Source organism: Microdochium trichocladiopsis (assembly GCF_020744255.1).
Source record: "Microdochium trichocladiopsis strain MPI-CAGE-CH-0230 chromosome Unknown B0I36scaffold_6, whole genome shotgun sequence".
Taxonomy (NCBI): Eukaryota; Fungi; Ascomycota; class Sordariomycetes; order Xylariales; family Microdochiaceae; genus Microdochium; species Microdochium trichocladiopsis.
Genome location: NW_025763549.1, coordinates 1231759 through 1257195, shown reverse-complemented (window position 1 = coordinate 1257195; position 25437 = coordinate 1231759). Strand labels below are relative to the sequence as shown.

Sequence of the window (25437 nt, the reverse complement as noted above, 5' to 3'; positions counted from 1 at the left end):
CCAATGCAAGACCCTAAAAGGTGACAAGTGCAAAGCATGAGTGGGTATCGAGTGCGCCGTAATCTTCATGTAGATGTCGGAAAAGAAATTAGGAAATGTGCGAGAGTACACTCGCAGAACACGCTGAAGAAAAGCAAACAGCTCATCGCTCGGAGCCAAAATCGACAAAGCTCTCCCAGTTGTCCCCGCCAGCAGGAGTGCCAAGACGGCTCAGACTGTCGAGTCCAAAGTCACGCTGGGCAAAATGACCATCAACAGGTGAGAATATGGGTGCATCGTCCTCTAGCGGGTGGTCCAACTCTGCCGGAGAGAATGCAGTCAGCTCGCCATTGACATGGCCAGCAGTCGCTGAGGAGCCAAATTTGAAAGTGTCGTCTGCCTGTTGACCAAACATGTTGAGCCACGCGTCACTAGTTCCACCAAAGAACTGCATGGCCATCGGATCGGCGAGGTCGAAATTACCCATCATCTTGATCTCGTTGGGAAGCTCGGATGTGAAGACGGACGATGGGACCGCAGGTTGTGCGACAAGCTGGGTGTCTAGCCGCGGAGGACGTATAAACGATCCTTGCTGCACTGGGGACTTCGCATCAGCGAACTCGCTACCAGCGGAGTTGGGCGTGAGTGCCGGTGGGGACGAGATGGACGCTGTGGCAGGCGAAGTCAGAAGAGTCTGTGGTGTCTCTGCTGGCTGCGAGTGTTCCGAGTAGGATCGCTTCTTCGTGGTTGGCGACATGGGCAATGGGGAAGTTTGACCTTGGGCCGGTGCTGCCGAAACGGAACCTGTCCTCATGATCGGAGCAGCGTATACGGACTGGTCGTAGCGCTGCTGCATGCTCTGGGCGCTGGGGAACGACTCATTGAACAGTTTGTTGATCTCGTTGTAGCGGGCCATTGTGGCCATGGCAGCTTGTGTAGTAATGTAGGCATTGACGCGAGAGTTCATGTCTGAGGAACCTGTCTGAAGGTGGGCGGTAAGGTATCTGTACTGCCTGGGCAGATCGTCATCCTCCTCTTCGTACATCTCCTCCTTGAGAACGATTTCCTCGGTGACTTTGAGACCACGCCCGGTTCGTCGGCGGTGGATTTCAGAAGCCATCCTCGCTGACTGGACACGCGCCTCAAGGCTGCGATCTGCTCGGCGGGACGCGGCGATGTAGGCGCGCTCTTGGTTCTCTTCATGGGATCGCTCAGTCTAGGATTGCGTGATGAAATTAGTACATATCCAGTTGTTGCCGGGGGAGCCCGTGTAAGTCAGGGCGTCAGGATCAAGACCAACCTTCTGAGCCTTCATAGGAGGTCGCCTGGCTGCGGGGGTAGAAGACATGGTGTCTGTGGTGTCGAGAGAACGTTTCGGCATTGAAGACCGTTTTTATTAGGTTGCGAGACAGCTGATGATACAAGCCGCTCTTCGTGAGTTGGTCGGATTAGGATCAGGTATGTTGTGAACGGACGTCTCCCGCAAGTGACAGGACGCTGGCATAAACCGTTTGCAGGCTTCTCGATGTGACTTTCGGTTCAGCTTCAGAGTACGGGTTCAAGCCGACAAAGGTCGTTTGTCAGTGGTTCGAGTCCTTGTGTGGTTACTGCTGCCTCGAGTATGCGAAGCGGTCTGATTGATGATGTCGGAGGAGGTGGTGGTCGCTAGTAAAGTTGGTCTGGTTGCAGGGGTGGTTGGTGCTGTTGGTGTTGTGGTGGCAGGTGCGTGTGATATCAGAGCCAGGTGTTTGCGTCTAGAAACGGAAACAGCTGGAATGATGGGGGAGGCAGGATCCAGACCATCCTCCGGCCGGGCGAAAGAGGGGGGTAGAAAAGGTTATATACTACCGACAATAGACATCTCCGGGGGCATACAACACCCGCCTGGAAACCTTGGGGGAAGGCCGGCCAAACACTCTGTAGATGGATGGGCCCACGCAGCCACGACGATGGCCGACACCCTGCCCTACCTGCCATGTGTACATCCATACACATAAGAGAGAGAGACACACACACATGCACCCATGCATGCGCCACGCCCCAGCAGGCCCGGCAGGATCGGGGACGAGGGCGGGCATAGTGCGGGCGCCAGCGACGATGGGCCTGGCGCAAGAGGCAGGTTGCGCTGCAACAGGCAGGCCGCCGGCGGGCAGCCAGATCGAGGTTCTCAGGGACAATCGCGGAAGCAGCATCAGCCCCTAGCGCCGCCTGCCTGCGGGCAGCTGGATTGGCCGAGCGTCCAGGTCAGTCACTCGCTCACTGAGGGGGCAAGCGGGCGGGTGGAGAGTGCGCCGCGGCCCGCGTGCTAGGCTGCGAGCAGCCAAGTGCTTTGGATTCATTCCCAAGGGCCCGGGGATCCTATCCTGCCCCTGCCGTAAGAGTGATGGCAATGTGACAAGACCAGACATGGCTGGCCCCCCACTCCGCTGTGAGCACCGATCGATCTCGATCATCGTGCCTGCTGCCCAATCAGCGCCATCGCGCCTCCATCTGAGACTGCATAGGGATGTGCAATGTCCCTCACAAAGGCCACAGCTCAGCCACCCGCCGTCCTCGTGCGGCGATGTGCCTGTACTCCGGCCGCGAGCAAAAGCCATGTCTGCCCGCCAGGCCGCCAGGCTGGTGTCAAGACAAGGCGAGGTTGCGCCGCTGCCGTCGCCTGGGCGACTGGCACTGTTGCTTTCTGAACTTTGCCATTGGCAATGAGGCCAGGCCGCTTGCTGTAAGCAAGCCTATCTCTACTGGCGCATGTTGCCTCATCGTTCGACCCTGCAATACGTTGTCCGTTGATAGTCGCGTTGCCCAGCTAGCTGGAGGCTCGGCCAAGAGGGCCACTACACCAGGTCAATACGTAGACAGACTTCTGGCTCCCTGAGCAGACAATGCCGGGTGCTATCCACGATGCCGTCGCCCGATCTCTCGGCCTGCCCCTCCTGCGCCCGTCCGAGCCAAGACGACCCCGAAAGCGCAGGTCTCCAGGGGTGATCGTGATGTTGGAAGCACAGCTCCGCCCAAGGCGATCTCCATTAGAGCCCCCCCTCTTAAAGTTTTTTTTCTTCTGTGCGAGCCAGCAAGCGTCGATCCGTCAGAGTGGTCGACCCTGCATCGGCTGAATGTTCCCTGCGCCGGCGATGGGGGGGATTTCCAGGGTTTCCCGTGGCAGGGGATTTTGTTGGCTGCCTGTCGTGCTATCTGCGCAATCGACGCCTTTGTCAAAGGATTCCCCAGTGCTGTGTCTGAGTTGTTGAACAATCGTAATGGTGTGCACACGCTGCAACATTCGTTAGAAACTGGCTCTGCATCGGATTCTATGCTCAATTGAATGCATATCGATGCCGTTGCATGCCTGGGCTGTGCTGTGCTGTGCGTGTCCTACAACGCTTTGCATCGCTCGGGTACAAGTCACAGTCAAAAAGCAGAGCAGGCCAGCCTGGTAACGCCCCGCTCAGCATCCCGCCCCCGCCTGCTTCGCGACAGCCAAGCTCCTGATCGGGCTCGTGGGAATCGACGATGGTCGCTTCACAGCCGATCCTGACCCTGGGCATGCCATGTGGTAGCTTGTCGTCGGCGAAAAGTGGCCGGGCGCCGGGGTCTGGGGAGGCAGGGGGGGAGCAGCTTTCACCTGTCGAAGTCGGGGACTGGGATTGTCCGCTGGTAACAACAGCTCCGAGGAATGTGGCATTGCCGAGGCGATGGCTCTTTTCCCAATCTCTCTCTCCTTTTGGGCCATACGGCTGTTGTGGTGCGAAGCAATATTAGAGTGAAGGAGGACGGGGCTGGTAAGGTGCTTGTGTCTTTTTTTGCCCCTTTTTTTTTTCTTTTTTTGGTTCGACACTGCAGATGTGCCAAAGCAACGAGCAAACCTTGGCTCGTGGGCTAGTTGCTCACTCCTGCTGTTGCATGGCCTGGAGTACCGCAACCAACCTTGGAAATGCGTGATGCACTTGGGACCCGAGAGCTGGCTGGCACAAAGCATGGTGAACGACCAATCAGAGGGTAGCCGAATGCACCTGCAGCACAGGGCTGCTTATTCTGGCGAGATTGGGAATGCCCGGCTACTACTATAGTATGGAATGGACTCCAACGGACAGCATCTGAAAATAAATGTTCTCACGGAATAGCTGTGGCATCACACTCGTTATCGCCGCAGTCAACACTCACTTGGCTGTGAATATTAAGACGGATTGAAGAGAACCGCGGCCGGCTGGCTGCAAGCAACGAGAACAACAGTAGGTGGGGGAGCTCAGGACCGAAAGCTCCGTCGTGGACTCTGCTCGAACTAAAGGTGGAACCGAGACGCGCCTTGGAGCCGTGCCAGTCAGTCAATACACGTTATTAGCAAGGGACGTCGTTGCGAGTTCAACTGATGTCACAAATCTCGATGACTCCAGGGCTCGGCTTCCTTGACAGGTGCCTGTATGACCAGGGCGAGCTGGGCACGCTTTTTGACAACGGCACCTGCAGGCGCTGGCCCGCAGCGGGAACACTTGCTCCGGAAGTGGTGGTGGATCTGTCCACGCATCCAGCACATTGGCTCAGATGTGAGAGAGCACCAGGCGGGCGCGAGGGCTAGGAGGTAGCACAGGGTGGAACGGGCTGCCCTGCTCTGTGGCAGCAGTCGCTGTCAGTCACGCTTCATCCCACACTCACACTGACCACACAGCTACTCCCCGCATCAACTATGCTCTATGCGGCAGCGGTCGCGATCAAGACTTGCCTCCGGCGGCATAGGCTGGGGCGATGCGATTTGAGTTTGTCACTTGGCAGGCTGGGTGGTGTGGTGCAGGATTAGTCGATGGCAGCCCCGGCTCATCGGGTCGCTGGCAAGTGCCGTGGGATGCTCACGAAATTCTTCGGCTGGTGCATCATCGGGCGAACGGCGAGCCATGACAGAGTTCTAGGAAACATATGTCGTGGTCATCGCCGTGGGCAGGAGAAAAGATGGTCCTGGCAAGACGGAACGTGGTTGAGATGTAAATTGCTGGGCCCTTGTAGAGGGCACGGGCATGCAGGCCGATCTGCAATGTACGATGGACAACCTCGGAAGACGCTCCTGCCCTGGGACTGCGTGTAGACGCGAGAGAGCGCGAGCGAGGGAGCGGGGTAATGATCGCCAGCTAACTTAGAAGTCCGCTAAGGCAGCGACGCGCCGTTGCGGCCAAAATGCCATCTTGGCTGCCCATGGCATTCTCCAAATCTCCCACCGGCCAGCCAGTGCTATTGCTCCTCGCCCCTCCCACCTTCTCAGAGTCCCGTCCTGTGCCATCGCCACCTCGAGCCAGCAAGTAAGCAAAGTCGGCTGGAATTCCTGGTGAGTTTGGCCAATCCAATTCTTGTCCCATTCTTGTCCCATTCTCTCGTCACTCGTCACTCATCCACATAGCCCTGCCAGCGCAGCTCTGGAGGGCAGTCCGCTCACAACTCCAAGGTTCCCCATTCCTGCCCATGACTGTTGGTGGGTGGCGAAAAACATGTTGGAGAGAGACCCTGCAGGTGCGCCAACAAAAGTGCCTTTCTCACTTCCAAACCTCAAGGTAGCTTTTGGCACGCCCAAGCTCGGGTGCAGGCCAGGACTCGCATTCCTTGTAGGACCAGCTCGCATTGGCACAGCCTTTGCGGATAAAACTCCGGGTGGTGGTTGCCTCGCCACGCTTTTGCAGGGCCAAGTTCATCGATAGAAGCCTCGACCGATTCCCAATTTGCACACTTCCAGCAGTTCAGGTGGCCTCTGGGTCATGCGGACATTTGCGGCACTCTGGTGAAAAACAGCGCTCTCCAAAAAGCGCATTTGCAGCGATCCTCTCTGCTCAAGTAGTCTTCGGCCTTGATTCATCGTTTCGGGCAACCGAAGGCCATATGACAAGACGCCAATTTTATTGCTCGGGGTATGAAGACCTGGTAGTGATGATCGACGACCCTCGCCAGCGAACTATGAGCTCAGTGAGGTCCTATGACAACATCTTGTGCGCATGCTGTCAGGTTACCACAATTTCTATGCAGTCAAGCCCTCCCTGGTGTCCTTCTTGGCCGGCAAGTCAGCCAGAATCCTTCTTTTTTCAGCCTGGCGCCCGGTTCCGATCTAAAGCACGATGAGATCTGCAACAACTACTGGCATGATCCAGGTCGTCGGGTTCATGATCAGGGTCACGGCAACACCCGCCATCTCCTCAATCTCTATTTTTGTGCCCTTGCTTCCGGCCCGCTAAAAAAGCTCGGTAGTATGGTCGAGCCTCGCCACGATACCAGGTAACAGTCGCGGATGGGAGATCAGGGAGGTGGTTAGTAATCGGGGCTTTCCCCCGGTAACGATTTCGTCACAACGCAATGGGTGAGCCGCGCGGCCACGTTACTGGTGCAGCATGACGATTGTACCAGGAGCCAAGCATTGGTCATCTACGCGATCTCTGATTCAGCAAGAGCTAGCTCAGCTGTATTAGGCAGACGATAAGAATCAGGGTCCATCCGGAAGAAAAGGCCACGGCTGTACTTCAGATGGATCGATCGATCGACTCGGCCCGGCATGTTCCTTCTTACTTACTCCCCTGAGGCAATATCCTTTCCCCCACCCTGTTCCAGAGCTTGGGGCCCTGGCGGTCTTGCCTTGCCCTCGTCCCGTACGTTTACCACCCAAGCAATATTGAATATTTGTCACTCCGGCGTTTAGCTCTGCGGTGATGCCAGACCCCAGAGTCTCACCAGAAGAAGACGAGGGCGGGCAGGTCGAACAGGAATGCTTGGCGTATCTACGTTTCTGTAGATCATTGCCGCCCCAGGCGGGAAGCCCCTGCCGGCACGTTGCTACTGAGATTTCCGATCGATCGGAAATGATCGCCAGCTCTATTTGCTCCATGGGGTGCTCGCCACACCGGATGAGAACATGATCGCACCGTCCGTGCCTGTGGATGCAACGCAGATATCCATGCCATCTTTTCGATGTGCGCAGCACCAGTTCTCGGTTCTCCCTCCAGCTTACACCACGGTCCAGGCCGAGGTGTATCCTCGCGCGCCTTACCACAAGGTCTCAATCGAGAGAGCGCTGTGGTGATTACGTATATTTCGGGAGATCTCACCCACTGCCGCGCTTGGGCACAGGGCACACAGTCAGGAGATTGCTTAAGTCCGGCCACAGATCAATGTGCAACACACTATGACGCCATTCGTGGCTCCCACAGAGGCATTATGCAAGTGGCGTACCCAAAACCCTCGCCTTTTTTCCTCCCGCTCCCACGTGCCTGGTAATTGAAGCATGGATTATGTTGGACCATCGTCACAGCCCGTTAGTTTGTGCATTAGCACACGGGAGAACATCGCCAGCAGAACCCATCAGAACCTTGCACATGAGTTTCCAGCAACTCGGCAGCGAGGAAGGAGGAATCGCAGGCCATACCCATCAAGACCGTCGATGTCTGCTTTCGCTCTGCGGGGCAGCATCTGACGTGCACAGCTTCTTTGATCACAACCAAAGGTGTTCAAATGATGAGTCTTTGGAGCATGTTCATTGGCAGCCGATGACAAATTAGCATATATTTGGGACCGGAACAGCCATTGTAGAGAAGAACATCGCCGGCCCACCTTGCTTCCCACGGCCCAGATCCGATGGCTTCAGAACAAGCCGGGCCACATCCTCCGAGTCACACATTCTCACTGCTGGCTATGTCTTGGGCCCAAGGGTTGTGATTCAGGCACTCTGCGTCTCAGCGCGGGCCCCCTGTGCACCGGTCAGACGCCGGCCATGCGGATTCTTGTCTCCGCAGAGATCTGTGATCGCAAACGGCCAGCGGTGTGCTTGCATGTGTCTTGTAGATAATGGTGGGGGCAAGGGTCCTTGTCACCGTCTCCGTCTACCGGGGCAGTGTGCGCAGTGCATCCGACCGATCCCGCTCCCCTTGTGGTCGAAACTTGCTAGTGTTGTGCCAGTAATTCGATCGTCAGGCGCACTTGTTGCTTCGCGGCCTTGTCCCAGCTTGCTTTGCACGAAAGTACCACCACTAGATTGTAGATCACGGCAGAGGGGTTCAGCCAGGCACACCTGCCGTCCCGCACGACGCACGCACGCAGTGTCTTCCTCCCCCCTTTTGGTAATCTTAAAAACAAGCTCTCCAGCTTGAAGTTGCTTTTCCCCGTTCCTCCGCGGAGCAAGCTCTCCGTGGCAAGGCGTCGACCGCGACACACAACACACAACACACGGGGTGTAGTAACTCTTCCATTCTCCCTACCAAAAAATGAAAAAGTCTAACGATCAGGCCATGGATACTTCATGCCTGCCTCACCCGGTGGACGAGACTTTCCTTGCGAGACTTTCCGTGTAATAAGTTACATAATTTGCGAGGGCCCACGAGTCGTGACCTTTCCCCACGAAAAGACTCAGGCTGGCTGCCGCGCCCGCCGCATTCAGCTGTACCGCGCATAGCTTCCTCCCGAGGAGAATCGCAATCCGCTCAAGTCAAACCACCCCTTCCTTTCGCCTTGTTTGTTTACGCTTGAGTTGTGGATGCAAGAACAAATCAGGAAAAAAAAGGCCCCACGGAGCGAACACCATGCGCTCTGGACTATTGTGACTATCCCTGGCGAGTGTGTGTGGTGGTGCAGCTCAGGACTGGGGGGGGGGGGGGCGCTTCTGGTGGTCTACGATTCATCGTGGGGTAAGGTTGCATACAGATCGAAGCGAGAAAGCATAACAGTCCCTATAACCCGCCTCGGACTCCGTGATATTATTCTTCGACCTGACTGTGTGGGTTTCCTCTCGTGTGGACATGAACACGCGCCACGCAGGAGTCTTCCGTGTAGTGTGCCAGCGCAAAAGAACTGCGATACACAACGAACCTTGCGCCGCAGATTCCTATATGCTGTCAGACTGAAATCATATATTAGATCCAAAAGGACCCATGAAGATCCAAAAAGGGGAATCACCCCGAGATGTAAGGTTGATATGCACCTTAATACGATATTCTTATAACATGTTTGTTCCATACACAACAGTGCTGGCGAAGCCGAAATCCATTGAACTGCGAAGATCGTCAACTAGTTGTATTAGACAATAGGAAAGGTCCAAGATGAGTTGATCCACGCTCGCAAGGTAGATTCGGACGGGTTGTTGGTCTTTCTCGTCGGGTTCGCAAAGTCGATCGCTCCTAGTGGAGCTGATTCGCGCGGATAACGTAATCCACAAGCGACCCGCCCACACAAGCGACCCGCCCACCCTCTACGCACTCGTATGATAATATATAAGTCAAATTAACCATAACGCCTTAAATCAATTGAAACTATGAGGAATCCCCTTCTTCAGAGGCAGATACAACTTTCTGACACGTACGAGCATTATGGCCAGGCTCGCCGCAGACGCCACATCGTCGCGCGCGCGTTTCGGGCCTCCTCGTACGACCACTATTCTGACTCGTTTCCGCCATTAACTGCTGCGTCGCATCGATTTGAGCCTTCAAATCCTTTGCCTGATCAATCGTGAGGGACCCTCCTTTCTGTAGCTGCTTTCTTTTCGTACGACGACGGCGGCTGAGGCGGTCGTTTGCATCTCGAAGTTCGGCGATATCATGGCGCATAAGGTCCTGCTCGTGTGCCATCATCGCCATCCCTTTATGAAGCTGCTTAAGGCTTACGACTATAGACGACGGTGAGCTATTCTGGTGTCGTACGATGCGATTTTTGAGATACTCCGTCTGCGATTCGGCCTCAATCGGGTTATTCGGCGTCTTTGAGACCCAGGGGGGTGGTAGTCCAGCAGAACCTGGTGGTGTCGGCGTACCAAGCTTTATATCTAGCTGTGAAATTACATAGTCCGGGTCGTACGGTACTAGGCCTGTCGCTCTAAAGCCTGCCTGGATGTTTGATTTGGTCATTGCAGTGTCGTACGCCTTATAAAAGGCTGGGAGGAAGTCCTCCTTTGAAACGTGGGTTACGTGCGCCCGCATTAGACCTTCGATTTCTTTACCGTACGCCCGTTTCAGAGGTCCAAAACACCCAACATCGAGAGGCTGGAGCTTATGCGACGAATGAGCAGGCATACAGAGGGTAACAATATTCTGTTCTTTGCAGTAGAGCTCGAAATCGACGGAATGGTGGCTCTCGTGGCCGTCGAGGATAAGGAGGCGGTAGGCACCCTTCGTACGACTCTTTGTATGGAAATCGAAGTGTTTTACCCATTCTAGGCCTCTCTCGTTCGTCGTCCAACCGTTTTCAGAAAGCGCGATTACCCAGTCGGGCGGTAGGGGGCTATTCGCGGTCCAGGAGTCGAGGTGGACCTTCCCGGCGAAGATGATATATGGCGGGATTGAATAGCCGTACGACGCGATACCCTGGATTACTGTAACCCATTCCTGATTCCCTTGTTGTACGGCTCTTGGCCTCCCGCGTCGATCGGAGGTTGTAACAACAGTTTCGGCGGAGATTTTGCCCATCGCGAAGCCCGTTTCGTCGAAGTTGTAGATATCGTCATCGTGGATCCCGTATTTCGCGACTATATTTCGTACGAGCTTAAACCACGCGTGATACGCGTCCGGATCCTCGCAGAGGACCCTCTGGTAGTTAATTCTTCGATTTGAACGCGTACGGAGCTCAGGTCGTCGTCGTACGAAGTTTGAGGCCCAGTTCGTTCCGACGCGTGGCGCGTCGCGTACGCGGAGGAGTCGATCCGCCATTTCTCGAACACCACTTATCCGCGGCGGAAACGATCGCGAATCTAGGTCGAGTATATATCGTACGATACTGTCCTCTTCGTACGAGGTCAAGTTCTGGTTATGTGGTCGGGTATCGCGTTTTTGCTGTACACCGCGTCGTCGGTCGCGAAGTGTCGTACGAGGGACTTTGTAGATCTGCGCAGCCTTTCGTACGCTTAATTTTGGATCGGATTGAAGCGCGGTTAGCGCTAGAATAATATCGCCTTCGTTTGATTGCTGTGGCATGATTTTTGGTGGAGGAATATAGGATTAAAGATAGCTTGCACGAAATAGAGAGGAAAGTGGGCGGGTCGCTTGTATGGGCGGGTCGCTTGTGGATTACGTTATCCAAAATTGACCATTAGGTCAGAAGTCATCCTCTGTGTGACGATAAGACGATGGAGGTGCGAGTGAATAATCTCGTCAAGTTTCTCATGTTTTATAGATCTATATCTTCTTTCGAAGGCCACTTGTTGTTGGTGACTTATGATGTGGTTTGTAATTCTGCGCCGAACTGAATGGGACCAACGAACGATGAGGTCAACAGTGTACGTCGTGATCACGGATAGTTTACCGAGTTTTATCCTCCGTGCCTCAGCTTTTGCAGTGCTTCGTATGGCATGGATAATCCATGAGGGGCTTTTGTGATCTTGGCTTATCTGAAAACCACTCAATCTTCTGGTTTATTCTGCCAGCTAACACAGTGATAAGCCAAGTATATCAGCAGTTACAATCTGTCCACACGCAAATTGATAATGATGGTAAAAAAAGTTTCTGTACCTCTGGCCATCCCATATCTGAGCAATATTGCGAGCCGGGAGAGACATGATCGAAACACATTTGTCGTACGCATATCTCATTCTGTACGTGTGGATGTTCTAGGTTTCTAAGCAAAGTCCTTTCCTCTTGGCTCTCAATGGTCATGGTTCGGTCATTCGAGGACTTGCTCCTGTCTACTTGACTTCACCAGAACTCCTGCCGTGAACATTTTCTAGAAAGTGGTTATAAAGCGCAGAACTTCCTGCGTAGCATTCTCAACAGCAAGAAACAACACGACGTTTAATTAGGTTGTAGATTTCTTCATGATTTCAAGATTACCAGCAGTGCTCTGAGTACCTGGAACTCCTCCTTCTTGCCTCTTGGTCCCCTCTTCGCCTCGTTTTCTCAGTTGTGAGCAGTACGATCCACCTGGGTTCAGAGGCACGTCCCGGGAATAATTGCTTTGCATATTTCGGGCTAGCCACCAGAGGGTGACACGACAGACGAAAGATTTAGCTTGATGTCTGGCCTTTATCTATTGTAATAGCCGTATATACTAGTTATGTCTCTCGCCTCTTATCAAGGGGTTGGGACGCTGTTGGCCTGTTGCCCCACGACGTCTGGCCCAATATCACTCAGGCTCTTGAGCAAACCGTCGACAGTGCTCTTGAGCGTCTGGCAATTGACCACCGCTCTAAAGAATTGACCATAAGGCCCTGGAGCGTAATCGATCATAAAACCTCTCGAGACGAGCTTCTTAACCATGGCCGCGGTGCGGCGTGAGTTCTCCTTGCTAGCCCTCTCCAGCTCATCGCTGCTCTCAGTTGCTACCGAGGTTGTATTATCTGCGTGACGCTCGCCCAACAACACGCCGCCTGGGGTATAGTAAAAGCAGACCTGCAGACAAGGGGGCGGATCTCTCGACACGAGCCTGAAGTCTGGCGCCGCTTTCACGAGATCAGCTAGATACTGCGCCATCTCAAAGGCATGGTCGACCTGCTGCTCAAAGCCAGCCGCGCCGTAGTACACCCACGCCATGGCGAGCTTGAAGCTGTCGGCGCGCCGGCCACACTGGAGGGTCAAGTCCGCCAGGTCCCAGTATGTGTCCTGCTGCTCCACTTCTGACCCTCCGTCCTCCTCGTCATCATCATCATCCCCATGGAAGAGGTACCCGGCAGGCAGCGTGTTGGCCTTTTTGAAAACAGCGAGGTCGTTCGTTAGCAGGAACGAACAGGTCAACGGCACATTCATCATCTTGTGTGGGTTGACCGTCACGCTGTCCGCGTACTTGGTTCCCTCCAGCCGCCTGCGGTACTTTGCAGAGAAGATGGCCGAGCCTCCCCAGCTTCCGTCAATGTGCAGCCACATGCCAAACTCCCTGCATACGGCCGCGATCAGGACAAAGGGGTCGTAGCTGCCCAGCACGGTGGTGCCCGCGGTCGCGTTGACGTAGAGCGGTGTCCTGCCCTGCCTCTTCGCCTCCAGGACTTTCTCCCGCAGGCTCGCGGGGCCCATGCGGCCCTCGGCGTCGACGGGGACTTTGAACACCGCAGCTGCCCCGAAGCCGGCTATCGTCGCGGCCTTTTCGACAGAGTAGTGCCCGTGCGCGCTGGTGAAGATGGCGAAGAGCTGGCCGCTTGCCACGTTGCCGCCGGCTTTGGTCTCCGGGTAGAGCGCGTTGCGAGCAATGATCAGGGATGTGAGGTTTGATGAGCTTCCTCCTTGGCATCTGCGCACTGCGTCAGTACAAGGTCGATCGCAGACATTTAAACGATCTGGCGGAGCTTACGTTACGCCCCCTGCTCGAGGTCCCTCGAATCCAAACAACTTGGCGAGTTGTCTGGCTGTCGTCTTCTCTATCAACGTCAGAGTCGGGGAGACGTTGTATACATGAGCCTGGTCGGGATGAGTTAGTCTTCTCTGAAGACTCGGGGATGCAGTTCAGCCAAACTTACATTTGTGTTGAGCACTGCGAGAACAAGCTCAGAGACAACTCCGACCTGGACAATCAGAAGTCAGCTTATGACAGGATCGTGAAAATGGCAGGATCCTTTCATGGCGGAAAACCCCCTCCATAAGCATGTCAATCTAAGCAAAGGACTTACAGGATTCGTACTCGAGTACAGCTTGTCCATGAAACCCTGGTCCCAGGTGTTCACGCTGTACTCGAGCACACTGCCGATGGTCTCCAGCAGTCCATCCTTCCCCACGCCATTCCCTGTTGGAAGAGAGAAGGCCAACTTCTCCAGCAGCTCACTCGGCTTGTGCAGCTGTACAAGCGTGTTGCGCTCTCCGGCATCCGTGGGCCGGCCCTCAGCCCTGCTAGGTGCGGATTCGTCGGCTGTGCGAATGAAGCCGATGAGCAGTTTGCTGACAGCGTTGATGAGCTGCGGGTTCTGTTAGTTTAAATAGAAATGGAATTGCAGTCCAACCAAAAAAAAAAAAAAAAACACAACACGATGATGTCGCGCCCACCATGGAAAGTGGCCCAGTTGATACACGGCGTTCTCATGCGGGGAATTACAAATCCACTTGATCTGCCCAATCCACAGCGATATCGCGGCAAGAAATTGCGCGGCCTGCTTACATCTTGGGCCTCATCTGCCCTGCTCAGCGACGTCTGTATGCGGTCGTCGGCAGCCATGACTGGGATCTATGACGAACTTGCGGTGCGTTGCATCGTACAGAGTTGTGAAAGTGGGCATCCAAGCCGTGACGGTACCAACAGCAAATCGGTTCTGATGCAGCCGAGAAAAAAAGTCCACTTTCGGTGGTGGCAATGACACACTCGGTACCTGGCGCGCGGAGGTTAGAGAGGGGGCGCTAATTTTGTCTGTCGTTCTCCAGGGTCCAGAATTACGTACTTATAGTACCAATGACGACTTCTAGCTAGCATGGGTAGGTACTTTGGCGTTTTCGCAATTAATTCCCTGTTATTGTCTAGGTGCACAGGAGCGGGATAGCAGTCCTGAAGCCTCACCTAATTCACACAGGTTTTCAGCCCAAAAATAAACCACAAGGAAAATAAGCTGGTAGAGCGGGTTTCTTTACTCAAGATCTCCTCGTGTTGCTCTTAACAAAAGGACATATACTGACTGAAGCTCCAAGTGAATGCTCAGTAATCTCGAGAACAGACACTATTGCAGCTATCGAACCAAATTTCGTCAGCCGCCCTTTGACAGCCATGAACAGCGTGCTTCAAATTTTCATTCAATTCTATCGGTGGCCGACCATACATCAAGACAGGGATAGAGATGCACAGCCTGGAAACTTTCACGAGGAGAAAATACTCGATGGTACGCGGAGCTTTTGGTTATCATTTAGCGTCGTCAGGTCGTGCAGCATACATAACGTGAAGGCAGATGCTCACATGCCATGGCTACTGCGTGACATGTGTAGCCGCTCAAGGACTTTACTTGGGTGCTTTTCCCTTTCTGTCATCCTCGCTATCCTCCTCCTCCTCCTCCTCTTCTTCTTCCTCGTCTTCATCCCAAGCATCCTGACCGTTCTCATCCCAATTGCCGACCTCTTCCTCCAGGGTTCTGTCTCGCAAGCCTGACGACCCCATAGTGATGCCTTCCTCTTGACCATTCACGCCCTCGCCGAGCTCAACATCGGTAATGTCTTGCCCCGGCACGCTCTGGTACCTGCTCTGTCGCTTCCGCTCGAGCATCCGCATGTGGTACCATGTACACAGCGCCAGCCCAGCCGCACTGCCCACAATGTTCGCGATGATGTCGTAGAGGTCGAACTCGCGGCCGTTGGGTATCGCAGCCTGGACGAACTCGGATCCGACACCGAGGCCGAGCGTGCACGCGACTAGCGTGAGGTTGAGGGTTCGTCTGCGGTTGGTGTCGACGATCCAGTAAAAGACGACGGTGAGGATGAAGAAGGTCGCGGCATGGAGGACTTTGTCGTTTACGTAGGCTCCAAGCTGGAGTGTGGAGAGGCCGGCGTATCCCGCGAGGAAGCAGAGGCTTACAAACACAGCTGCAAAGACAAAATTGAATTAGACGGGTTTCGAAACATTGCGCCCACCAGCGAGTGCGCTCCGGCCTGTAGATCGGACGCTTCGAAAGCTTCGGCGCAAGAGCCTGCTCCAAGAAGAGACTCTAGCATAGCAGGTAATCGAGGCATGACTTACCCGCGAAGGGAAGACGGATGCGCATTTTCCTTTGAAGCTATGTGCAGCACGGAGAACGACGATTGGCGTGCGAAAGGACGAAAAGCTAGAAGTTCGAACTTTGGAGTCGAGCAGGGCAGACTTGGTCGAGTTCGAGTCTGGGTTCGAGTTGACGCGGGACAGTCGGATCGATGTGGAGATGAGGTCCCGGTTGCTCTCTTCGTTATGTATTACGGTACTGCCCCAACAAGCTGGTCCGAGTCTACTGCCGTGAAACCTGTGACGAGAGAGTCTGTTGCCTTTGGTGCAAGCCTTGAGGGCAACTGCGAAGGACGGCGCCAGCGGTGTAATGGAAGAGGTGGCGTGTCGGAGTGTGTTCGAATGCGCGAGTCGGTGATGCTGCAGTCCCCTGCTGCGAAGCCAGCTGTCCGTGTTGCCTGTGCTGGAAGAAATGCGGAAGTGCCGGTTTGCCAGGATCGGACCATGGGGAAGTGGTGGCTGGACCTGGGAGGGGCCACGAAGCTCGGGAGCTGTGCAAGCTTCGCAGCACCGTCACTGCCACCAGCACCTGCACGGGACGATCCAAGCAACACTGCCCCCACCACCCACGATTGATTGCCTGCATTCTCTACACCATCCGCTGCGCCTCGCACTGGTCGTAGACACGGGGAAGGCATCGTGTTCAAGAAGAAGGCGGTCTGCCATCTCATCTGGCATCCATCTGCAGCTCTCTCTGTCCCGGTCCAAGCCGACTTCTGCCCTTACCACCGCTATCAGGGCAATCTCTGGTCACCTTTTCGTTTCACACATCAGCCCACATACCCGATAACTTCCATCGATGGACAGATCTTGATGACGACATCGCCATTTCAATGGAATTTGGAAGGTCTTGCCCAACCTTTGAAACTTGATGTTCGAGAGACCACAAATGCTCAGTTCGTAGCTGGGTAGCTTCGGCTGCTAGTAATCAACCAGAGTCCAAGCTGGCCATGCAGCAGGGAACCGCCTGCTCGCTGTACGTCAGGATATTTTGATAGACGTATCGAGATTCCGCCATGACCTCGCGAAGACTTCCCCGGAATCCGCAAGCTGTATTACAAGGACGGAGTGTGGTCTCCACGATGGGTCTGCCAGGTCCCATGCTGGCCCGTCCAGTCGTTAATCCTTGAGGGCCACCCACGCGCATCTTGAGGCTTACCTTGAGACCCGTACCTGGCACGTGACTTGGTGGCTGCTCGACGCTTTGTCATCGACTCGAAATGGCACTTTTCCGGTTATGGAAACCTCGACACCCTTGACGGCGTGCTGCACGAAGGCATCTTCCGGCGACATTCTACTCAAGTACCTACTTTCTTATACAGATCTGGACCACCATCTCGATTTCAGCAATTGCGACTGGCAAACATGCCCAATCTAATGTGATGATGAATATTGCCATCTATGTCAGCCATGATGCGCTGCCTGCTTCATTTTAACACGGCTCAAACGCGACACAGGCCCTTGTCGCAAATGACCAAAGGGGCTCCAGTGCGCATCGTGAATGTACATTGCCAGATGCCGCTCAGCGCGGCAGAAAACCCCGAACGCTGCCACGGGCAATGCGCAAGGTGGGCTGTGAATTGAGACTGGTATAGCGACCATCGAAGCAATATGATGATCTAACAAGCCCAATAGCGACGTAGAAATTGTCGAGATTGCCGTCTCGAACAAAGTCACTGCCCTGGCGATGGGGTTGCGGACTGCACGCTAGGCCCTCGCGGCGCTCCCCACCACGATCGCTGACCCAGGTGCGGCGCTCCATTTCCGACCACCAACCTACAAGGCCTGTGCGTGGCTCAACTGACCTCACCCCAGCAGGACACGCGAAATCGCATCACTTCCATCCATCGCCACGCCACCATCATTATCTCCACGGGCTTCAAAACACGCGCCCCATCTACTCTCGCGACGCTCGTTCGATTGATGTACTTTTGAGTGCGAGGCGACCACGACTTCCCACCTGACGCGACCCCTTATTCTTTCGCATGGCGCCTACCACAGTACCATCACTCTAACCAGCCAACGCGGCCTCCCGTCCGCCATGAACGGTCAAACCGCATGGCAGACGCCTGGCAACCATCAGGGCATTGCCAGCCGGTCATTCCACTATTCTGGTGATGGTCCTGCGCAAGATCAGACACCCCTTGATGCTTCAATGGGTGCAGTAGCCGACCCCCCTGATGCCGACGATGACGCCAGTCGCCAACGCGCCCATTTCCTGGCTCTATATCGCCGCAGCGAAGCCCGAATATCTTCCATGTTCCGCGACGATGGTTCCTACAACCACGACACAAAAGCTTACTGGGAGCCCTCGTTCCCGTCCGCGCACAGCGTCTCGCCTCCCCCAACCACGGATCATCGGCCCATCGAAGAGCGACCAGCAAAGCGTGTCAAGCGCGTAATTGATGAAGACGACTATGGCGACGACGATTCCGATGATGAAGAAGGCGTCTCTGGCGATAATCTCCACGCCGCGGATGGTCACAACGCCTCACCTCTTAAGCACAAAAGCGCGGCCACAGCATCGAAAGGTCTGCTTTCGCCCACCAAGTCCGGCAGCTCTCCTGTGCCTTCTGTGGCGTCTCCAGAAAAGACGTCCGATAAGCCAAAGGATGGATCGTCGCAAGAATCCCAGTCACAGCAGCACGATCGCGCCAAGACTCTAGAAGAAACCCGGAAGCAACTCGAGGATGCTCGCAAAGACACCGAGGAGGCCGCAAAACGCGGGTTCCACACGCTCTTTTACACGCTCGAAAACGACCGAACCGCCATGCTGGAGCAGCAGCAACTAGAAGAATCCGAGAAGCAGCTGCAGGCGGAGATGGACAAGAACAGCGCGAATGCGCCGGCGGAAGGTACAACCGCAGAGCACCACGGCTCCCTCAGTAGTGCGAACTTGGGCGCATCCAGCCTCACTCTAAAGCACCTAATTGCGCGAATCGACATGAAGCGCGACATGGTGCGCGCGTCAGATGCCGAATTGCGGTCACTAATGAACGAGGTCCGCAAGAATCGCAGCAAGTGGGCTAGCGAAGAGAATGTCAACCAGGAGGAGCTTTACGAAGCCCTCGAGAAGGTCTTGACTGAGCTCAAAGCGCACACTGAGTTCTCCACACCCTTTCTTCAGAGAGTGAACAAGCGAGATGCGCCAGATTACTACCACAGTGAGTTTGCACGGCACGGAAAGTTGGATGCACTAGGTGACTGACGTGCTCGACAACAGCTATCAAACAACCAATGGACCTCGGCACCATGACCAAGAAGCTCAAGTCTCTCACCTACAAATCGAAACAAGACTTTGTCGCCGACCTTAACTTGATCTGGGACAACTGTCTGAAATATAATGCGGAACTCAACCACCCCCTACGGCGTATGGCTAATGGCATGCGCAAAGAGGCGGAGAAGCTCATCCCTCTCATTCCGGAGCTCACGATTAGATCTCGTGCCGAGGTTGAGGCCGAAGAGCGCCGCAAACAGAACGGTGGTGAAGACGATGCTGGAGATGATTCAGATGACGAACCTATCATGTCCTCACGAGGTCGGATCACAGGAGGGACCAAAGGAACCAAATCCCGGAAAGCACCCTCGGACCAAAAGGAAGACACGCCGGGGACGGATCAGAAGCCAATATTACCCCTGAACGGACTGCTTGCCAAGGCCCACCGCGAAGGCTCGGACTTGGATGGAAGCAATGGTTTTGGCAGCCCTGCGATCGGCGCAATGACCCCCAACGGCCTTAATGGCACTGCAGGGACCGGCAGCAATGTTGACGCGATGGACATTGACGAGCCGTCACTCCACGGCATGGCCCTTGGACAAGCCCTGACAAATGCGGCCCAGCCTGTATACGAGGATGAGGAGTACAAGATCTGGAAGCAGGTCACCAAGAAGGACCGCGCATTGGTTGCACGCGAGCGGCAGCAACTGTTTGCCGGCAACAAACTGAACGTCGACGAGCCAGCACTTCTGCGCACTAAGGCTGGGATGAGGCGTTATTTGAAGAGCTTGCAACAAGCCGAAGCACTCGGCATCAAAGACTCTTCGCAGTCCGAATCCGTTGGACAATCGGGGCAAGGCGCGAAAGCCACTGAGACATTGGCTGAGGGCATGGAGGAGGGCGAGGAGAAGGTCATTCCTGACTACTATCAGCCTCAGAGCTTGATCCCTGACATCCCGCCCCAGTTGCAGTGGATCGAGGATGGCGAGGGCCAGGTCATCAACCAGTTTGGGGAGTACTTGCGTGAAATGCCTGCGGGCTACTTCTCCGCACCCAAGGTCGGGCTTGCCCAAAGGTTCGACGCAAACCTCCGACAAATGCAGGAGACCCGGAAGGTCTGCTCTAAAATCAGCGTCATCAAGCAGATGCAGCTGCAAACTCAGGTAAGCAAGGCTTGGGAATCTTTTGCACACACTTTCAATTTCTGACAAGCGCAGGTCTACGCGAATCAATTCCCCAAGTACAACCCTGAGCCATTTGTTGAGGTTGACGTCGACCCGCATGTCACATCTGGCGATGATCTGGTCATGGCTCCAGAAGTGTGCAGGGCCGCTATGCAGCGTTCGGTTGCAAAGATATTTTACCATGCCGGTTTCGAGGAACTGCAGCCGTCAGCATTGGACACGATTACAGATATCGCGACGGACTATTTTGGCAAGATTGTGGGCTCTTTCAATGCCTTCAGCCAAGTCGAGATGAAAGATCCGTCGACCGATTTCGCGAAACGAGGAGCAAAAGCTCAGCCGCGTTGCTCTGGCGAGGAGGTTGTTCTGCACACCCTCGCAGAGAACGGCTACTCGGTCGAAGCACTCGAAAGCTATGCCAAGGACGAAGTTGAACGACTGGGCAACAAGCTTGGCGTTATCCACGAGCGCATGAAGGCGCACTTGAGTGACCTGCTACGTCCAGCGCTTCACGAAACAAATCAGGAAGGTGCCAATTTCCGCGACGGCAGCGACCAGTTTGTTGGTGGCGATTTCGCCGAGGATATCGGGGAGGACTTCTTTGGTTTCAAGGAGCTTGGCCTTGCGGGTGAGCTGGGCGGTGTTCTGTCAGTGCCATTGCACCTCCTGCAGTCTCGTGTCCGCAACCAGTACCAAGCTCAGAACCCGACTACTGGCGAAACTACCGACGAGCAGCTCTTTGAGGAGCCGCCGCCACTCGAGGCAGTCACCAAGGAGAACATACAAGGCCAGATTGGTCTTGTCAAGAACTTCTTCCTTGCGAAGCTGCATGCCAACGGCGACTCACCTCTGGTTGAAGACGAGGATCTTCCGGTCAAACAGCGCCGCCCCAGGCCAAGACTTGGCGCCACCGGCAAGATTGTTTCCCCCCAGAAGCGGCCACCGAAGGAACAGAATGCCATCAACAAGAAGAAGAAGAAGCTGGAGGCGCAAGCCGCGGCCGCCAACAAGAGTCCCGAGAAGCCCGGCGCAAAGGACAAGAAGCCCACGCTTATTACGTCTGGGGCGGGCGGTGTCAACGGAATCAGCCTGCCCACTGCGCCAGGGATGGAGCGCCTCGGAAGCATGCAGAGCCATACCGACAAGGACGATACTGGCATGATGTCTCCCGAAAGCATGGAGCGGTAGGGAATTGCCGTCCGTCAAGGCTGATCGGGCATCTGGACTACAATTCGACGTGGGCAGTTGTTTGCCTGCGGGTGATTTCTGCCAGAAGTCGTGCATTCATACCACATTCTCATGACATACTGTCTATGATTTCCTTTTCTCAGCATGCAATCCGACAATACCACCAATAGACTGGCCGAGAGCTAGCATTCTAGGGAAGGACGGAGTTGGTGGTGCACGCGATCAATTTGGACTGTTTTACTGTATGTTTGGTCATTTGCATCCCAGGGTGCGGCGCACAGGTGCCGCTGCATTCTCCATCAAGCTTGTGATGGATGAGAGGGCAGTTCGAGCACCAGCAAAAGTAAAAGCCCATCACGCTTCGATCTTCTTTGTTCAGACAATATATACGTTCAGCGAGAAGGGGATGGTTAAGGCGCGGAGGAGCAACTATTTGTCGATTGGGAGGAGTATTTGGAGGAGTTTGGTGGGCAGGTTTGCAGGAGAGAGCCGTTTCGGATAAGAGCACGACAGAAAAATGTGCCAGAGGTACGATGAGGAGAAAATAGAAACACGAAACAGCGAGTTTGCGTGTCGAGTGGGCCTTTGCCTGCCCCTACGACAAGTGCGATATCTATCTATATATACCTTATATACCATCAATAGCCAAACCTCTATAGAGATATCCAACAACGATGCAGACCAACGATTCAGGTGGTGCCCGGAGACCTCCGAGTTTGTCTTGAGAGCTGTCCAGGGCTGTCTTGTTGTCTCTGGCGGTGTTTCTGTGGCTGGAGCCCTCTTGCCCAAGTGAGACAGTCTCGCCTCGGGACACGTTGATGGGAAGGGGACGTTTGTAGTGTGAAGGGCAAGCTTCAGATGACGAGACGGTGCAATCCGAGAAAGACCCGGAAAGCTGGGAGGGGAAGTCGATGCTCGGGGATATCTCGGCTGGGCATGCGGCTCTGCATCAGATAAGGGGAGGACCCTTCCTTTTTCAATGTGAGATATTCCTTGCGCGTTTGGGATGCTACGGCGGGTGATCTGCCCTGGGGGATCCCATCCATCCATCGCTTGCTTGCTGGAGTTGTTGTCCAAAGTGGACACTGGAGGAGGGCCGGCTTCGGCGCAGCAACGCACAATGGGGCAGGGGCGGGCGGGGGCTGTGCTCCAATGGCAGAGGGCCCTGCATTCTGCATTGTGCATTCCTGGCGCGGGCTGCTGTGGCGGGGAGGAAAACCCTTGTGGCCCTTGTGAGCGAGAACCGGACTGGAGAGGTCCTCTACTGGGTACGCGTATGTACACTAAAGTCAAAGTCAAGTCAATGTCAAGTCATGTCAAAGGGCACCCACAGCAGCTGCAGCTAATGGCCGCAGGGCGCAGGCTGCCCCTCACGTCCGGGATATGTATCCCTCCAGGTACTCTTTGTAGCCCTACCACGGGCAAGTCAAGTCAAGCCTGAGTCAAACTCGAGCTGCTTAGAGCCCGCTTGGGACACCGACAGCGGCCCCAATTGGCCACGACTGACCCCACTGCCCGCCACCACCTCCGCCAGCAGCCTGCGGATCACTGGAGCGGGAGGAAGGGACAACGGCCAGGCGAAGAAAAAAAAAAGTGTAGCTGCAGGTGCAGGTGGCAGGAGCACAAGCACTCGTCTGCTGTCTCGCCAGCGTGGTGAAGCGACTCGGTACAATACTTAGCACTAGCCACCGCACCCATCTCAATCCTCTCTCCCCCCTCCCTCTCCTTCCTTCTCCTCCTTTCCCCAAGCATCTTCACCCGGATCTCTTCCCCAGATCATCCTGCGTGTCATTCTTCCACAGTCTTGTTCCTCAAGAAACCACGCAAGCATTCACAATGGCCTCCTACGCGCTGTCCCAGGAGCACAAGGACGTAAGTGGCCACCTCCAATGCCTTCATTGTGCCCCTCCTCAGGCCACTGGCCGTTTCCCACAAGAATGGATTCTGCCAGCTTGTGTCAATGCTCACGACTTGGATGGCATCGTCCCATTCTAGATCTCTGAATGCTAACATCCTTTGCAGTTGCTCGAGAAGTCCCTTGTTGATTCCGATCCCGAGGTTGCTCAGATCATGGTGCGTATCTCTGCCGACGTGCTCAGTTTCACGACGACATTGAGGCTACCCCAGCCCGTTTAGCGACATACTCGACTGACTCCTGCCCTTGATCGTGTTTACAGAAAGATGAGATCAAGCGCCAGCGCGAATCCATCATCTTGATTGCCTCCGAGAACGTTACCTCGCGGGCTGTCTTCGATGCCCTTGGTTCGCCCATGTCCAACAAGTACTCCGAGGGTCTCCCCGGTGCCCGCTACTACGGTGGCAACGAGCACATCGACAAGATCGAGCTCCTCTGCCAGAAGCGTGCCCTCGAGGCTTTCCACCTCGACAGCGAGAAGTGGGGTGTCAACGTCCAGTGCCTCAGTGGCAGCCCTGCCAACCTTCAGGTCTACCAGGCTCTCATGCCCCCGGGAAGCCGCTTGATGGGTCTCGACCTCCCCCACGGCGGCCACTTGTCCCACGGCTACCAGACCCCTGCCAAGAAGATCTCCGCCATCTCTGTCTACTTCGAGACCATGCCCTACCGCGTCAACATTGACACTGGCATCATCGACTACGACAGACTCGAGGAGAACGCCCAGCTTTTCCGCCCCAAGGTTCTCGTTGCCGGTACCTCTGCGTACTGCCGTGAGATCGACTATGCCCGCATGCGCAAGATTGCCGACTCTGTCGGTGCCTACCTTGTCGTCGACATGGCCCACATCTCCGGCCTCATCGCCGCCGGCGTCATCAAGACTCCCTTCGACTACGCCGATGTCGTCACCACCACCACCCATAAGTCTCTCCGTGGTCCCCGTGGTGCCATGATCTTCTTCCGCAAGGGCGTCCGCAGCACCGACAAGACCGGCAAGCAGATCATGTACGACCTCGAGAACAACATCAACTTCTCCGTCTTCCCTGGCCACCAGGGTGGTCCCCACAACCACACCATCACTGCTCTGGCCGTCGCCCTGAAGCAGGCCGCCAGCCCCGACTTCAAGGCCTACCAGCAGCAGGTTGTTGCCAACGCCAAGGCTCTCGAGAACAAGTTCAAGGCGCTCGGCTACAAGCTCGTCTCCGACGGCACTGACTCCCACATGGTCCTCCTCGACCTCCGCCCCCAGGCTCTTGACGGCGCCCGTGTCGAGGCCGTCCTCGAGAACTTCAACATTGCCTGCAACAAGAACTCCATTCCCGGCGACAAGTCTGCCCTCACCCCTTGCGGTATCCGCATTGGTACCCCTGCCATGACTTCCCGTGGCTTCGGAGAGAAGGACTTCGAGCGCGTTGCCGAGTACATCGACCAGTCGATCAAGATCTGCAAGGAGGTCCAGGCTGAGCTCCCCAAGGAGGCCAACAAGCTCAAGGACTTCCGCGCCAAGGTTGCCAGCGGCGAGGTTGCCAAGATCAACGCCCTCAAGAAGGAGGTTGCTGAGTGGTGCTTGACCTTCCCCCTCCCCGTCGAGGGCTGGAGAGTTGACGCTGGCCTCTAAGCGACGCCAGCGATGGTTGCAACAAGCCATGATCCGAGAAGAGCATCAACTTCACTCTTCTCACGACGGATATGTGCTTGATTGGATGACTTCCATGAACCTGCCACGAAAATGGTAATGTGGGCAGGTGTTACAGAAGAGATTACGGAAAATATTTTGAGGGAAAAAAGATACCTTTGCATGCATTCATCTGGCGTTGCAATTACTGCTGTAGTACGACCCAAGGGGAGCTCTCTGGTTTTGGCCACCTTGGGTCTTTTGGGGTCCTCACAAACTCGCTTCAACGCGGGTAGGACATGACAAAGGCGTTGATGCTTTTGAAGCTTTTTGACGATGGAGAGACTTGCTGGCTTTGGCCGAGCTCTCGGAATACTTTGTATATATAGCCAAAATCCATCTCTTTTGAGAGATTCTACGACAACAAGGATTTGTCTGTACCAATTTTGTTCTGACATGCTACCGACTTGGGTGACAACTCTTCCATCAATTATTGGGGCTGATGAGACGGGAGACGTCTGTGTTGTTCAACAATTTCCTAAGAATATTCTCTCTGTTGAGTGCCCCAGAACAGGCTTTGGGAACTTTCATGTGACGTGGTGTATCAGGACTATTGTACTCTAGTGTGGTCTTGGTATAAGCCCGATCTTATGTGGTACCAGGCTCTCTCTCTCTCTCTCTCTCATCCATGCCCAAGTAGACAACTAACACGATGGCAATTAGGCGCCAGTTGAGCTTCGTGTGTTGCCGT

The 25437-nt window shown here is 55.0% G+C and overlaps 8 protein-coding genes across 8 annotated transcripts; 3 read left to right on the top strand and 5 right to left on the bottom strand.

The window, feature by feature from the left end:
- Positions 1–142: 142 nt before the first annotated feature.
- B0I36DRAFT_363763 (uncharacterized protein) lies at positions 143–1327 on the bottom strand (the record flags this gene model as incomplete). The annotated part of the gene is made up of 2 exons (XM_046158868.1): positions 143–1195; positions 1280–1327. The coding sequence occupies 2 exons, from the start codon at positions 1325–1327 to the stop codon at positions 143–145; spliced, it is 1101 nt and encodes a 366-aa protein (XP_046011476.1).
- Positions 1328–5142: 3815 nt separating this feature from the next.
- B0I36DRAFT_350107 (uncharacterized protein) lies at positions 5143–5657 on the top strand (the record flags this gene model as incomplete). Its single annotated transcript, XM_046156856.1, has 2 exons — positions 5143–5264; positions 5363–5657. 2 exons carry the CDS (start codon positions 5143–5145, stop codon positions 5655–5657), a joined length of 417 nt encoding a protein of 138 aa, XP_046011475.1.
- A 6062-nt stretch (positions 5658–11719) lies between these two features.
- B0I36DRAFT_432031 (putative glutamate decarboxylase) lies at positions 11720–14228 on the bottom strand. Its single transcript, XM_046162608.1, has 5 exons — positions 13996–14228; positions 13514–13795; positions 13364–13408; positions 13198–13304; positions 11720–13137 (listed from the first exon to the last, which is right to left on the bottom strand). Exons 1-5 carry the CDS (start codon positions 14050–14052, stop codon positions 11988–11990), a joined length of 1641 nt encoding a protein of 546 aa, XP_046011474.1. The 5' UTR covers positions 14053–14228; the 3' UTR covers positions 11720–11987.
- A 360-nt stretch (positions 14229–14588) lies between these two features.
- B0I36DRAFT_129112 (uncharacterized protein) lies at positions 14589–15669 on the bottom strand. Its single transcript, XM_046148175.1, has 3 exons — positions 15553–15669; positions 14779–15398; positions 14589–14714 (listed from the first exon to the last, which is right to left on the bottom strand). Exons 1-2 carry the CDS (start codon positions 15575–15577, stop codon positions 14821–14823), a joined length of 603 nt encoding a protein of 200 aa, XP_046011473.1. The 5' UTR covers positions 15578–15669; the 3' UTR covers positions 14589–14714; positions 14779–14820.
- Positions 15670–16485, bottom strand: B0I36DRAFT_129105 (uncharacterized protein). Its single transcript, XM_046148174.1, has 2 exons — positions 16430–16485; positions 15670–16324 (listed from the first exon to the last, which is right to left on the bottom strand). Exon 2 carries the CDS (start codon positions 16239–16241, stop codon positions 15762–15764), a length of 480 nt encoding a protein of 159 aa, XP_046011472.1. The 5' UTR covers positions 16242–16324; positions 16430–16485; the 3' UTR covers positions 15670–15761.
- Positions 16486–17611: 1126 nt separating this feature from the next.
- B0I36DRAFT_363759 (bromodomain-containing protein) lies at positions 17612–21159 on the top strand (the record flags this gene model as incomplete). Its single annotated transcript, XM_046158867.1, has 3 exons — positions 17612–18734; positions 18794–19950; positions 20005–21159. 3 exons carry the CDS (start codon positions 17612–17614, stop codon positions 21157–21159), a joined length of 3435 nt encoding a protein of 1144 aa, XP_046011471.1.
- A 215-nt stretch (positions 21160–21374) lies between these two features.
- On the bottom strand, positions 21375–22398 carry B0I36DRAFT_129096 (uncharacterized protein). The gene has a single exon (XM_046148173.1). It carries the CDS (start codon positions 22342–22344, stop codon positions 21589–21591), a length of 756 nt encoding a protein of 251 aa, XP_046011470.1. The 5' UTR covers positions 22345–22398; the 3' UTR covers positions 21375–21588.
- Positions 22399–22691: 293 nt separating this feature from the next.
- Positions 22692–25129, top strand: B0I36DRAFT_432028 (serine hydroxymethyltransferase). The gene is made up of 3 exons (XM_046162607.1): positions 22692–23031; positions 23182–23232; positions 23337–25129. Exons 1-3 carry the CDS (start codon positions 22996–22998, stop codon positions 24687–24689), a joined length of 1440 nt encoding a protein of 479 aa, XP_046011469.1. The 5' UTR covers positions 22692–22995; the 3' UTR covers positions 24690–25129.
- Positions 25130–25437: the final 308 nt, after the last annotated feature.

Excerpts from the sequence above, each read along its gene's own strand:
- B0I36DRAFT_129096 (XM_046148173.1), bottom strand. The coding sequence starts at position 22,344 with ATGCACAATGCAGAATGCAGGGCCCTCTGCCATTGGAGCACAGCCCCC.
- B0I36DRAFT_432031 (XM_046162608.1), bottom strand. The coding sequence starts at position 14,052 with ATGGCTGCCGACGACCGCATACAGACGTCGCTGAGCAGGGCAGATGAG. Across the intron at positions 13,796-13,995 it reads GGGCAGATGAGGCCCAAGAT|CTCATCAACGCTGTCAGCAA; the intron begins GTAAGCAGGCCG and ends CAGAACCCGCAG. Across the intron at positions 13,409-13,513 it reads TGTACTCGAGTACGAATCCT|GTCGGAGTTGTCTCTGAGCT; the intron begins GTAAGTCCTTTG and ends CTGATTGTCCAG.
- B0I36DRAFT_432028 (XM_046162607.1), top strand. The coding sequence starts at position 22,996 with ATGGCCTCCTACGCGCTGTCCCAGGAGCACAAGGAC. Across the intron at positions 23,032-23,181 it reads TGTCCCAGGAGCACAAGGAC|TTGCTCGAGAAGTCCCTTGT; the intron begins GTAAGTGGCCAC and ends CATCCTTTGCAG. Across the intron at positions 23,233-23,336 it reads CCGAGGTTGCTCAGATCATG|AAAGATGAGATCAAGCGCCA; the intron begins GTGCGTATCTCT and ends TCGTGTTTACAG.
- B0I36DRAFT_129112 (XM_046148175.1), bottom strand. The coding sequence starts at position 15,577 with ATGCGCATCCGTCTTCCCTTCGCGG. Across the intron at positions 15,399-15,552 it reads CATCCGTCTTCCCTTCGCGG|CTGTGTTTGTAAGCCTCTGC; the intron begins GTAAGTCATGCC and ends TTGTCTTTGCAG.
- B0I36DRAFT_129105 (XM_046148174.1), bottom strand. The coding sequence starts at position 16,241 with ATGAGATGGCAGACCGCCTTCTTCTTGAACACGATGCCTTCCCCGTGT.